General features: G+C 49.8%; 1 protein-coding gene across 2 annotated transcripts in view; it reads left to right on the forward strand.

Annotated features, from left to right (window-relative positions):
- The window catches only part of SLC6A2 (solute carrier family 6 member 2), a 42,406-nt gene extending 30,051 nt beyond the window's left edge, over nt 1-12,355 (forward strand). Inside the window, exons 9-14 of one of the 2 annotated variants that reach the window (XM_055552076.1) lie at nt 332-460; nt 3,269-3,368; nt 4,873-4,973; nt 5,410-5,577; nt 7,351-7,422; nt 11,388-12,355. In XM_055552076.1, the coding sequence (XP_055408051.1) occupies nt 332-460; nt 3,269-3,368; nt 4,873-4,973; nt 5,410-5,577; nt 7,351-7,422; nt 11,388-11,444 (627 nt within the window). In that variant the 3' untranslated portion in view covers nt 11,445-12,355. Of the gene's footprint in view, nt 1-331; nt 461-3,268; nt 3,369-4,872; nt 4,974-5,409; nt 5,578-7,350; nt 7,423-8,348; nt 8,373-11,387 lie in introns of those variants that run through there. The other variant, XM_055552077.1, reaches the window with a different exon arrangement.
- The last annotated feature ends 638 nt before the right edge of the window (nt 12,356-12,993 follow it).

A 12,993-nucleotide genomic window follows, 5' to 3' on the forward strand; every position in this document is an offset into this window, starting at 1 on the left:
CTGCTCTGAAGAGGTAAAAGAGGAGCTAGCATGTATGGGAGTTTTGCAACAAAAACCAGGTGGTCAGTGTTAACTGAAGAAAACCAAACATCTCAAGTTAACAAATTTAATGCTTTTCTTTAAGGGAAAGATGCAAGAGTCTGGGCTCACTGAAATCATTTAATATGTATCTTAGCCATCTAGGGCCAGTATCCTGTTTTTTTCCCATCCTGAGTCCCCTCAGGGTGTACCTTTGGTTGGGAGCTGATGGCTGGAGCATCCTTTGTTTGCTGATATGGCGGGCCACAATTTTCATTCACCTCTGCATCCCACCCTGCCCGGTCCCCTCCAGATGGGAGGCATGGAGGCGGTCATCACCGGCCTGGCTGATGACTTCCAGGTTCTGAAGCGACACCGGAAACTCTTCACGTTTGCTGTCTCCTTTGGAACCTTCCTTCTGGCTCTGTTTTGTATAACCAAGGTGAGGGGGGCTTGGCTCTGGGTCACCTGGGGCTTGTGAGGCCGCATTTCAATCCAGCCAGATATTCCCAGACTTGAAGCAGAAGGTAGGACTAGGGGGACCATGGCAGTACCTGGTATCCTGAACTCTGTGGTCCAGTCCTCTAGGATTATATCCCATTGTCATCTATCCCCTCTAAGCCTGAGGACATCCAGGCAAACCTGCTTATTGGTTTAGGGGTGGGGAGCAGCAAAGGGCCATTTTAAACTGTCAGCTGAAAAAAAGTACACAACCTGAAAGTTGAGAAATCGGTTTTATTTGGTGAACCAAGCTGAGGACTTAGCCTGAAAGTGTCAGTTGCTCAGTTGTGTCTGACTCTTTGCGACTCCATGGACTGTTGCCCGCCAGGCTCCTCTTTCCTTGGAATTCTCCAGGCATAAATAATGGAGCAGGTAGCCATTCCTTTCTCCAGGGGATCTTCACGACCCAGTGATTGAACCAGGGTCTCCTGCACTGCAGGCAGATTCTTTACCATCTGAACACCAAGGAAGCCCTAAGCTTGGCACAGCATCTCAGATAGCTCTGAGGGGCTGTTCCCATGAGGTCAGGGAGGAGCCAGGATGATTTCGGATGCATGCATCAGTAAGCAGTAGCTTGCAATAAGCAGTGGCTGGAAACAAGACCTTAGTTCCCTGACTAGAAACAAACCCTGGTTGCCTGGGTGGAAACAAGGAATCCTAACCATTAGACCATAGGGGCCGGTGCCTAGAATCTCCATCCCTAGTCCTTGTCTGCCTTGTAAGGAAAAATCAGACAAGGAGACGGAATGTATAGAGGCAAGTAAAGTATATATTAGGAAAGCAGAGTGCATGTGGAAAGATGCATGGGTGAACTCAGAGTTGCTAGAGTCGCACCTTTGGAAAGTTTAAATCCTTGTTAAAGGGGAACTCTTCCGGGTCTTTATCTTCTTGGCCAGTAGTCTTGCTTTGACCACCCACCCACCACCCCCACCCCGCACCCCCGCCATGGCTAATTTACCTCAGGACCCTTTCCTGGGTGTGCACACATTTCTCAGTCAAGATGGATTTCATCACAGAGGCATATAGAGAGGGTCTGGCATTATTATGGCCTGGCATTCCCTGCATTTTTGACGCCAAGAAGCCTTTTGCACATGTGTAGTGTCCCTCAGAGAAGGCAATGGCACCCCACTCCAGTACTCCTTCCTGGAAAATCCCATGGATGGAGGAGCCTGGAAGGCTGCAGTCCATGGGGTCGCTAAGAGTCAGACACGACTGAGCGACTTCACTTTCACGTTTCACTTTCATGCATTGGAGAAGGAAATGACAACCCACTCCGTGTTGTTACCTGGAGAATCCCAGGGACGGGGGAGCCTGGTGGGCTGCCGTCTATGGGGTCACACAGAGTCAGACACGACTGAAGTGACTTAGCAGCAGCAGTAGCAGTGTCTCCCTGGCCCAAGGATGGAAAACGTATGACCTCTTGCTCTCTTAACAGAGTTTAGCCCCTCTCTCGGAGAAGGCAATGGCACCCCACTCCAGTACTCTTGCCTGGAAAATCCCATGGACGGAGGAGCCTGGTAGGCTGCAGTCCATGGGGTCGCGTAGAGTGGGACATGACCGAGCGACTTCACTTTCATGCATTGGAGAAGGAAATGGCAACCCACTCCGGTGTTCTTGCCTGGAGAATCCCAGGAGCGGGGGAGCCTGGTGGGCTGCCGTCTATGGGGTCGCATAGTCGGACACGACTGAAGCGACTTAGCAGCAGCAGCTCCTCGCTGTTCATGCCAATGAAGTACCCAATGCCCGGTTAACCACCGTATGCCTATAGTCATATCGAAATGCGGATCTCAAAATGTAGGCAGGCCTTTGGTCCTAAACATGTAGCCCAGAGCCCATTAGTCTCTTGCTTCAGGAAATGTAAACACAGGGCTGGTAGTGAGTGTCTGGCCTGGAGCCTGTCTTTTTATCACTCCAGTAAGTGTGAACAGGGGGCCAGTTGTAAATGTCAAACCTGGAGCCCATCTATCTCCTGCCTCAAGAATATATGAGTTTTTGCAACAAAGAACGAGGAAGTTGGAACATCAAAAGATTACCGTTAATTAAAGAAAACCAAACATCTCAAGTTAAGGAGTTTAGGGCTTTTCTGTCTATAGGAAGATACAAGAGTCTGGGCTCATTGAAATCATTCCTTTGATATACACCTCTGCTATCTGGGGGTCAGTATCCACACTTCCTCAAGCGGAGTGCCCCCGCAGCGGGTGACTGCGGCAGTTGGTTGCCATATGGCAGGCATCCTGTTTCTACCCTGAATTCCCTCAGGGCTCACCTTCAGGGCAGCTGTAATGTGATGGCTTGATGGCTGCAGCATCCTTTTTTACTTGCATGGGAGGCAACATTTTTTTCATTGATAAAATCCATCTTGCTTTTTTTCCTTAATACTGATTTATTTATTTATTTGGCTGTACTGTGTCTTCGCTGTGGCACGTAGGATCTTCGATCTTCTGAGGCATGTGAGATCTTTCTGTTGTGTCATGCAGGATTTAGTTCCCTGACCAGGGATTGAATCCTGGAAGTCTCCCAGCTTGCTATTTACTGGCTGAAGTCCCCACCCCCAGACTCAGTGACCCCAGAAGGTCTTCGTTAGAATATGTAGCAGCAACACAGTAGCACCCTAAACCTCATTACTTGAGTATGGGGTAGGGGTGAGTTCCGAGTGAGCTGGACAGGGGAGAGCTCAATTTGATGGATGTAACAGTTGATCGCTATTTCTAGCCATGAAGGCCTCAGGCTCTCTCTGTCCACGCCCCAGGGTGGAATATATGTGCTGACCCTGCTGGACACGTTTGCGGCGGGGACCTCCATTCTTTTTGCTGTGCTCATGGAAGCCATCGGCGTCTCCTGGTTTTATGGTAGGTGCTGGGCCCTGAGTGTGTGTGGAAAAGCCTCGGCCCCCTGGGCTTCTGGAGACCTTTCTCACGGGGTCAGGAAAAGGGGATTTTCATCTCCAGGGCTGTCACTGGCTGATCCCAGAGTTGTATAAGTGGCTTATATTGGTCGTAGCTCTCAACTCATCTTTGCATGAACTCCCTTTAACAAGAGGTGGCAAAGGCCCCAGAGGCATCAGTGTCAGCTGTTAAGAGAGAAATTCGGAGGAAACTGCTGCTCCCTGAGCCATGCCATTCATTCTAGAGTAGGGCTGCCAGATTTAGTCAATCCAGGGTATACGATGCCTTGTTAAACTTGAATTTCAGATAATGGGTAATTTTTTTTTATCATATGTCCCAAATACTGCATGAAATTTCTTAAACTAAAATTTAATATTGTTGTCTCTGAAAATCAAATGCAACTGAGTGTCCTGTATTTTCTCTGGCAACCTTATTCTGGAGCTGGACGGGGAGAACTTGGTAGAAAGTGAAATGTGCTGTCATTTGCTTTTTCCCCCCGCGCATGTGTGCTAAGTCGCTTCAGTTGTGTCCGACTCTTTGCAACCCTGTAGACTTTAGCCCTGGAGAAGGCAATGGCACCCCACTCCAGTACTCCTGCCTGGAAAATCCCATGGACGGAGGAGCCTGGTAGGCTGCAGTCCATGGGGTCGCTGAGGGTCGGACATGACTGAGCGACTTCACTTTCACTTTTCACTTTCGTGCATTGGAGAAGGAAATGGCAACCCACTCCAGTGTTCTTGCCTGGAGAACCCCAGAGATGGGAGCCTGGTGGGCTGCCGTCTATGGGGTCGCACAGAGTCGGACACGACTGAAGTGACTTAGCAGTAGCAGCAGCAGACTTTAGCCCACCAGGCTCCGCTGCCTGTGGGATTCTCCAGGCAAGAATACTGGAGTGGGTTGTCATGCCCTCCTTCAGGGGATCTTTCTGAACGAAGGATTGAACCTGCGTCTCTTATGTCTCCTGCAGCGGCAGGCGGGTTCTTTTCCTCTAGTGCCACAGGGCAAGTCCCCAGTGTGTCACAATTAACGTATTTATCCTGTTCTCACTCTTTTCTGCTCTCCAGAAAGAGTCTGGTCCCTTCTACCAGATTAAAGTCGGGGAAGCCTCTGTACCCACAGTAATCACTGTTTTAAGATTCAGGAAGCAAGAGGAAAGAGCTGGGCTTTGGGGTCAGGCCACCCTGGCTGTGTAACAGGGACAAGTGTCCCTTCCCCAGGCCCTGGTTTTCCTTCTAAAAAGTGAATTGGGGTTACTCACACAAGGGGACGCTACCCTTAAGTGTGTTCTCACCTGTTCTGAATCAACCAAGTGCCCATCCCCAGGTCTGCTATAAGCCAGGGTGCCCCTGCTTGCCCCAGCTTTCTGCTCTCTACCTGGGGGCAGACCCTCCAGGGAGGCAGCAGAGGGGAGTGGGTGGCCCCGGGCTCTGTAGGGGCCGCAGTGACAGGCCTGCCTGTGTGTACGCAGGTGTGGACAGGTTCAGCAACGACATCCAGCAGATGATGGGGTTCAAGCCCGGCCTGTACTGGAGACTCTGCTGGAAGTTTGTCAGCCCTGCCTTCCTCCTGGTGCGTAGTGTGTGGTGGGAGCGTCCTGGGGTGAGGGTGGAGGTGGGGATCTTTGCTTCTAAGGGGAGGAGGTTGGGATGCAGAGACCTGCTCAGAAGGCTCTGCCTGCCCTGTTGATTCCAAGGAGGCTTCCGTGTGAGCAGGGTGTCCAGCCTGGAGCCAGTCTGGGGTGGGGGCTGTGTGTGCCACCCCTCAGCCCAGCTCCAGGGTCACCTTTCTAGTCTTCCATTTGTATTGCTCCTGTTTCTTTGTCTCCTTTTCATTATCCATCCTTCCTTGAATCCTTTCTCTCTTTCCCTCCATCCTCTGCATCCATCTCATGCATTGGTCCTCACTTCTCTCTGGTCCCTCTCTGCCTCTCTCCCTCCCTCCCACCTCCTCCCCTCTCTCTCCTTGTCTCTCTTCTCCTTCATCCTTGTATCCTTTCCTCCCCCAGTTTGTGGTGATTGTGAGTATCATCAATTTCAAGCCACTCACTTACGATGACTACATCTTCCCACTCTGGGCCAACTGGGTCGGATGGGGCATTGCGGGCTCCTCCATGGTTCTGGTGCCCGCCTACATCGTCTACAAATTCTTCAGCACCCGGGGCTCCATTCGAGAGGTGAGCTCTGAACCAGCCCAGGGCAGAGTGGGGGACAGCCGGGCAGGGTCGGGGACAGCCGGGAGGGTGGGGAGAGCAGGAGAAGGGGCATCCCAACTCATTCCTGCTGGGGTGAGAGACAGACAGGAAGGAAAGGGGGGCGATGTATGTGTGATTGTGGTTGATTCACATGGTTGTATGGCCCAACACAACATTGTAAAAATTTAAAAAAAACACACACCACGAAAAAAAGAATACACATAGCTGAGTCACTTTGCTATATAGCAGAAACTTGCATAGCATTGTAAATCAACTATACTTCAATAAAATAAATCTTTAAAAAAGAGAGACAGACAGGACACAGACTCTAGAGTCAGACGGACCCACCATGTTGGCCGTGTTATTTACTCCCAAGCCTCAGGATCCACTTTTGTACCCTGGGATAATCAGGTGGGCCTTGAGAGGAGAAAGGGAATGCTTAGTTCGGGGCCTGGCACACTGTAGGTTGCCAGCGCGTGATGCCTGCTGTTATGTCATCTGTCATACGTGTGTGCTCCCACGCTGCTCCCACCACTGTCACCGTGATGAGCTCAGCCCTCCAGTCCCTTAGGGAGGAATTAGTCTGCATTAACTATACCCACTCCTGAGTCCCATCTCCTAAGGTCTGTCACAACCCTAGATATCTCCCACTCTCCCTATCTGTATCCACCATGACCTTGTATTTTGGATTTCATCTGCCTTTTTCCTGAACCTGATACCTGACCAGCCTAAACCAGAGATTTCCAAAGGACATTTCTTCTTTGAGCTGTGTGCATTGCAGATACATATATTCAGGTATTTGGGAACCAAAGAATTTTAACTGAAATTACGTCTGCCTTATTCTTCGGTTAAATGCCCTTTCTTTATAAATAATGGTGGTAGTCTTTTCCTTGTGTCCTTCTGATTTCATTCCTTCTTTACCCACGGTCTTTACTCATACTTACTGAGAATCTGTACAGGGCAGACCGTATTCTCGGCACTAGACACACTCCCCTGGACTCACGTTCTCATGAAAGGACAGATACACACAGGAGGACCTAAAAGAGTGAGCCGTACAGGAACTTCGGGAAGAGGGTCCCAGGCAGGGCTGTGTCTACCCCCACCCCCTTGAGACATGTCTCCTGTTCATGAAATCCTATGGTCCCGGAACTTCTGGGCCCCTGGGAGGACCGTGTTCAGTGAGCTCATCCTGGATGTGGAACCAGGACCTACTTTGAGTATTTTTATTCTTCACACTTTGAGGTCCCCCCACCTAGTGATCAGATATTGATTCCAGACACATTCCCTGAGTCCACCCTGTGTCTAGCCCCCTAAGAAGGTGGCCCGGGTCCCCAGGCAGGACTGAGGTTCTGTCACTGTTTTCTCTCTGTGCTCTGAGCCTGTCTGCGGTACTGCCTCCAGTCATGGTTGTAAAAGTGCCTGTGTGTGTGTTTGTTCAGTGTCAGCCCCTTCTGTGAGCTGTAAGCTCCCCCAAAGCAGAGCGTGTGGGTGTCCTTCAGCCCTGGACCCCCAGGGCCAAGGCCAGTGTGTGACAGCAGTCACTGGCTCAGTAAGCGTTCACCGAATGCATATCTCAGAGTGAACTGACCAGCTCCGTAAAGCAGGGTGGAGAGCGTCTTGTACAAACCTCTCCTGCTGTCCATGTGGGCCTGTAGGGACAAGCAGCAGATGGCCCTGATGTGGGGTGTGCTCTGGGCTGCTGGAAGGGTGTCCCTGGGCCAAGCTGAGGCCTCCTCCACTTCTCCATCCTCACAGAGACTGGCCTATGGCATAACTCCAGAGAGCGAGCATCACCTGGTGGCCCAGAGGGACATCAGGCAGTTCCAAGTAGGTGCAGCTTGGACCGTTCTGGCGGGGGCTGAGGGGTGGGGACCCACTGCTCCCTGCTGTGCTAAGGCAGGACCACACACCATACACACCGGAAACCCCAGAGCGCCTAGGGGTATGATATTAGGATTGGAGGAAAAGGGGCCTGTCTTCTGCCCACTACCAGCTTCCGCCTGCCCCTCTGCTCCTTGGTCCTGAGGTACCGGATGCCCCAATTTCCTCAACTCTGTTCTCCCTCTTTGAGTTGTGACCGTGGAGTATCCCCAGATTAGGCTGAGGCTTGCTTATCTTGAAGGAAGCTCTGCAAGTACATCAGTAACTTGGTGATCTAAGCCCTACTCTTTTCCCTTTCAAAATGTGGGGGTGGGGGTTGGGGAGTTTCCCTGTGATTCCCCTGCTTCAGATTGACTGTGTGACTTTGCAAAGTGTCCTTTGCCCTTTCTGGGTCTCAGTGAAAATTTGATTTTTCTCTGTTTTATTTTATTTATTTTTGGCTGTGCTCGGTCTTCATTGCTGTGCAGGCTTTCTCTCGTTGCGGCAGGCGGGGGCTGCTCTCTGGCTGGGGCGCTTGGGTTTCTCACTGCAGCGGCTTTTCTTGTTGCAGAGCACGGGCTTCAGTGGCAGCATGCGGGCTCTAGATCTTGGTAGCTGTGGCGCACGGGCATAGTTGCCCTGCAGCATGTGGAATCTTCCCGGACTAGGGATTGAACCCACGTCCCCTACATTGGCTGGTGGATTCTTAGCCAGCAGACAGACCACCAGGGCAGTCCCCATGTGACAGTTAGAGAACCCTCCCAGGTGTTCTCCAAGTCTTTGAAGGGAGCGGCTGTGCTTTCCGCCCCGTCTGTGTGGCCTGCTGTGAACAGCAGCCCTCGTCCCTTGGTCCCTGCCCACCCTGACCCTGGCCTTGCTGTCTCTCTCTGCAGTTGCAACACTGGCTGGCCATCTGAACCTGGCCCCGAGGAGGAACCTGCAGCGCCAGCGTTCAGGCCAAAGGCCACCCTGGACACTGTCTTGGGATTCCTCTCCGACCCCTCTTCTTCCTCTTTTCCAAGTTACCACTGATTTAGTGACCTGGTTTTCTTTCACCTTCTGTTCACCTGGCCCGAGGGCTGTGGGCTTTTGGATTGCTAAACCTCGTGGGAGAAGAGGAGAGGCGGGAACAGGAAAAAATGACTTCTGTTGAACCTCTGTTAGTTTCGAGGAAGTCTCCCCCAGTTGTGGGAGCCAGCTGGGGCTGAGGTCTGTGTTTTGGGCAGAACTCCCTACTGTGCTGGCTGGCACTTTGGGCCACAGAAGAAATCTTCAGTCCACCAAATCAGACAGGATGTTGCTTTTTGGGTCAGACACTGTAAAACCAAAACACGCACAAGCAGCCAGGCTGAGTGTGGGGGGCAAGGGAGTGGTACATAGATCTTACCTCTCTTTTTTGCCCTGGTCAGTGCTGGACCTTGATCAGGGAGCTTTGGGGATATTTGTCGCTGTTATGAAGTCCGTGGATAGAAGCTCTGGGGGGATCATGAGCACTAATCTTCATGGTTTTCACTCCAGTTGACCTGGGTTTGATTTATGTGTGTTCTGGGACATTCTTCTGGCTTCTGGTACTCAGAGGGCCCAGAGCTGTGGGTGTCATAGTAAGTGGCTTCTGCATAGGAACCAGATGAGTCTATAGAGGCCACATGCGGGTCTTGCCCTGTTAGGGACATGAGGCCCAGGAGCTACCTGTGGCTCCCAGGACCTTCCTCGGGGACTCGGGATAGGAAGCCAGCAAGGCCAGCTGTGTGTCTCCACTACAGGATCCTCTGCTGTCCTCACAGAGCCAGGTCAGTGTCCAAAGGCCATCTGACAGACAGCTGTCTCTGTGGTGTTCACAGATACCTTCAAAGCTGTTCTGTGGGAATCCCACCCAGTGTGGACCGGGGGTTCTTGAGTGAGGGGGAGTGGGCCCTGAAAACTCCCTTTGTCTCTCTTCTTGAGGGCAGTATGGAACCCAGGACACAGCTCCCCGGTCACTCAGGTTGAGGTCACTCATCATATTCTGAGCTGAGGGAGCAGATTGGCTGTTGCGAAGAATTTCTAGGTTGATTTCTGATACACACTCATGAGTGCTGCCCTCTGGTGGTGCTTGCTGGTTAGTGTTGGCTCATTCAGAGAGGTGATACATAGCTTGGTTAGTCGGTGGCATGTATTTGGAATTTCTGTTTGTGGTTATCAGTTTCTTATACTCTCAGAAATCTAGATTTGTGGGTTCTTGTTCTGACTGTGAGAGGCCCTGTTGCAGAATCTTGGGGGGGAAAAGGAGGCCACATCATTTTCACTGGGAGTGCAGGGTGACGCACACCCCAAAGGTGCTTTAGGGAAAGTGGGGCGGGGCAGGGGGAGGGGGCAGGCAGTCACTGAGCCTGATCTACTGATTGCGGAGTCAGTGGAAGATGGTTACCTGGGGGCTGGCTGGGGGCAGGGGAATGGTTTTTCTTTCAGAGTCAGAGCTCTGTTGAGTCGGGCTCCTTATGTCATTCTTCAAAGTGGGAAACTCAGGAGACTTTAGATCTTTTCATATAAAAAAGTCCAGTTAAAATTCGGAGACAACCCAAGTAGCAGGTGTCTTAGACCCTGAAAAAGGTGCAGCCTGGAAGCACCCAACACAGTGGAATAAACAGGTGTGAGAACGAGAGCAGGGTGACCGGTGCCTGGTGGTTATCTGGTCCCACCTGTGGCTCTGAAGCCACCCCTGAAGGGTAATTCCTTCCCAGGTATGACCTTTTTTTTTTTTTTTTTTTACAAAGCACTTTCATTCACGTTGCCTCCCATCCACCCAGCAGATTCTGTAGGGCTGGCTTCTCTGTCCCCATTTCCCAGGTGAGAAAACCAAGGTCCAACATTTCTGTCATTCTTGCTCAAGGTTCCTCAGCTACTAAGGGATCCAGTCGGACCCTCAGCTCTCAGCTCTGACTCTCAGCTGAGAGCACTTTGAAATTCCCAGCACAATATAGTTCACCATACCCAGGGCTGTCATGAAATGTAAACAATCCATCCAGTCAAGTGGCCAAGGAGTATTTATTTCTTAGCAAAAGAGCAATGTGTTGGAAGAAGGGAAGAGGGGAGGAGGAGATGTCATTTATTCTCCTGTAGCTGTTTGCCAGGGAAGAAAGTATTTCACTGCTCTCCTTCGATGAAAAGAGCCACTCTGCGGCCATGGTCCCCAACCTTTTTGGCAGCAGGGACTGCTTTCATGGAAGACAGTTTTTCGGGGATGGTTTCAGGATGATTCAGGCGCATTACACTTATTGTGCACTTTATTTCTAATATTATTACTTCAGCTCCACCTCAGGTCATCAGGCATGAGATCCTGGAGGTTGGGGACCCCTGCTCTAGGGAACGGTGGCATGTGAAGAGCTGAGTCTGCTGGGCAGATACGAGTCAGAAAAGCCTGTGTTCCAGGGGCCCCCTTCAGACAAATCCTGTTGTTTGCTCTTTGCTGTCTGTATGTGGCCCTTCTGCTTCCAGACACATGTCTGAGGGCGATTTGGAAATGTGGTGCTAGCTGACCCAACACCAAACAACCCAGTAGTGCTGCCTTCTGGGGAAAATTGACTCCCGAGCCTGGGGAGCAGCTCTGGGGGTGGGGGAACCTGGGACACCCGTGGGCGTTCTTATGGAGGTGTTGGCAGTCCTTCTGGGTTCACCTTTCACCCACATTTAACGAAAAGAGAGCATGGGCTTTATCATAAATGAGGTTTGACTGCTTCTTTGAGGACATTTTATTATTATTATTATTATTGTAGAGTTTACCCAGGATAAGGGTGCTCTTGTGTACTGTATAGGGCACTTTTGCTATTTTACTAGATTTTTAAAGAATTTTTATTTTCCACGAAGTGTTGAAATATCTGTTTAAGACCATCCTGTTAACATCTCTTCAATGTCTAATTATTTAGTGTCGACCTGTGAGTTGGTCTTCATTCCAGATGCAAATGAGACAGAGGAGAAGGGGACCTGCCAACTCTTGCCAAATATCCTGCTAAATAAAGGTCCTCAAAGCTGCCTTAATTCTCAGAGGGGTTCCAGCCCAGGTGGGAGCCTGTCTCTTGCCAAAGGATCCTGGTAATGTGAGTGAGACTGCACATTCTTACCGAAGATGGCATTTCTTAGTAAGAAGTTCACTGAGCTCGTTTCGTTTATATCCTTTGAAAGCCATGGATGGGAGAACAGAGTGGGAGTATGGCGTGAGGGAAACAGCACAGCATTTAGAGTTGCGCCAGGCTGCGTCTGCGACTGTCTTACTGGGTAACCTGGGGGACGGGCTCCATTTCTGTGGGCTGCAGAGTTCTCTGTCTGTAAAAGCAAGGGTTGAATCAGAGAATTGAAGGTCTCACCCAGTAAAAAAAAAAAGAAAAAATCCTGTCTCCATAGCAACGTTATTATGTTAAATTTACAAAGAAGGAAGCACACAGTTTACTGCGGGGCTTTCCTGAATGATCTAGTGAGCAGTAACAGTCTACTAAGTAGAGACATGTTGGAAGTATCATGTTTTTTGGACATTCAGTACTTCCTCTTTCTCCAATATTTCTTCAGCTGTTGACAGAAACGCTTGGTATTTTAAAATATAAATGCAACCCTTTTGTTTGAAGGAATTTGAGGGTAACAGGTGTCCTGCCCTCGTAAGTCCGAAAATCCACAGCTCTGAGGATGTGCAGCTTGGCTATAGTTGCAATCGTACAAGTCACCAAAATTCTGGTGAATGTGAAGTTGCTTTGGGGGTTCCTGCCCTCATCCTTCTGTTTACCCACTTCTGTGTAAACAAGGACTCTTTCAATGGTGCCCTGTGTCACGGACTGTTCCAATGCCATGCAGATTTCCATATCTGGTATGTGTTTATTTTAAAAGCTGTCCTCTTCATGGAAAATTCAGTGTACAGAATAATAAAGGATATTTCCTGTGTCATGTATCTGGTAGTGGTATTCTTTCTGGCATGAAGGTAAAATACTACAAAATTAATTAAGTCCAACGGATCTTCTGTGATCAGTCTCCAGCTAGTAATGAAGAGCTGGTCATTGTGGCCCACCTTTCACCCAAATGACTCTTTTTATAACCTAGGACAAAAGTTTGAGGTGAGGTAAATGGTTGACACATATTTTCAGTTAATTAGAAAATGGATATCTAGTTAGCTAACTAGTTTCACTTTTTCATTTCTAGGGCTGAATTTCAAGGGCCCATCTGTTTTTGACTATGATATACTCTCAGGGAGCGATCACAGATGTGATGGACAAATTCATACTAAAATGTGAATGACTACCTTTCTAGGTAGCTCCTAATAGACAGAAGTGGAAGTTGCTGCTTTTCATCCATTTCATATTTTTAATGTAGTTTTCAGCAAACATTTTCTGTAAAGATCTCTGTCACAAGTAGTCATTCTGTTGTAGAATGAAAGTAGCTTTATTTACAAGACAGGTGGTGGAATGGATTTGGCCTGCAGTCTGTGGTTTGCCCTGGATTGGGGAAAAGAACAAAGGGTTTTGAGTCAGGCTAGACCTGGGTTTGAATACCAGCCCTACTACTTATTCCTGTGGAATC

Source organism: Bubalus kerabau, chromosome 17, assembly GCF_029407905.1.
Source record: "Bubalus kerabau isolate K-KA32 ecotype Philippines breed swamp buffalo chromosome 17, PCC_UOA_SB_1v2, whole genome shotgun sequence".
Classification (NCBI taxonomy): Eukaryota; Metazoa; Chordata; class Mammalia; order Artiodactyla; family Bovidae; genus Bubalus; species Bubalus kerabau.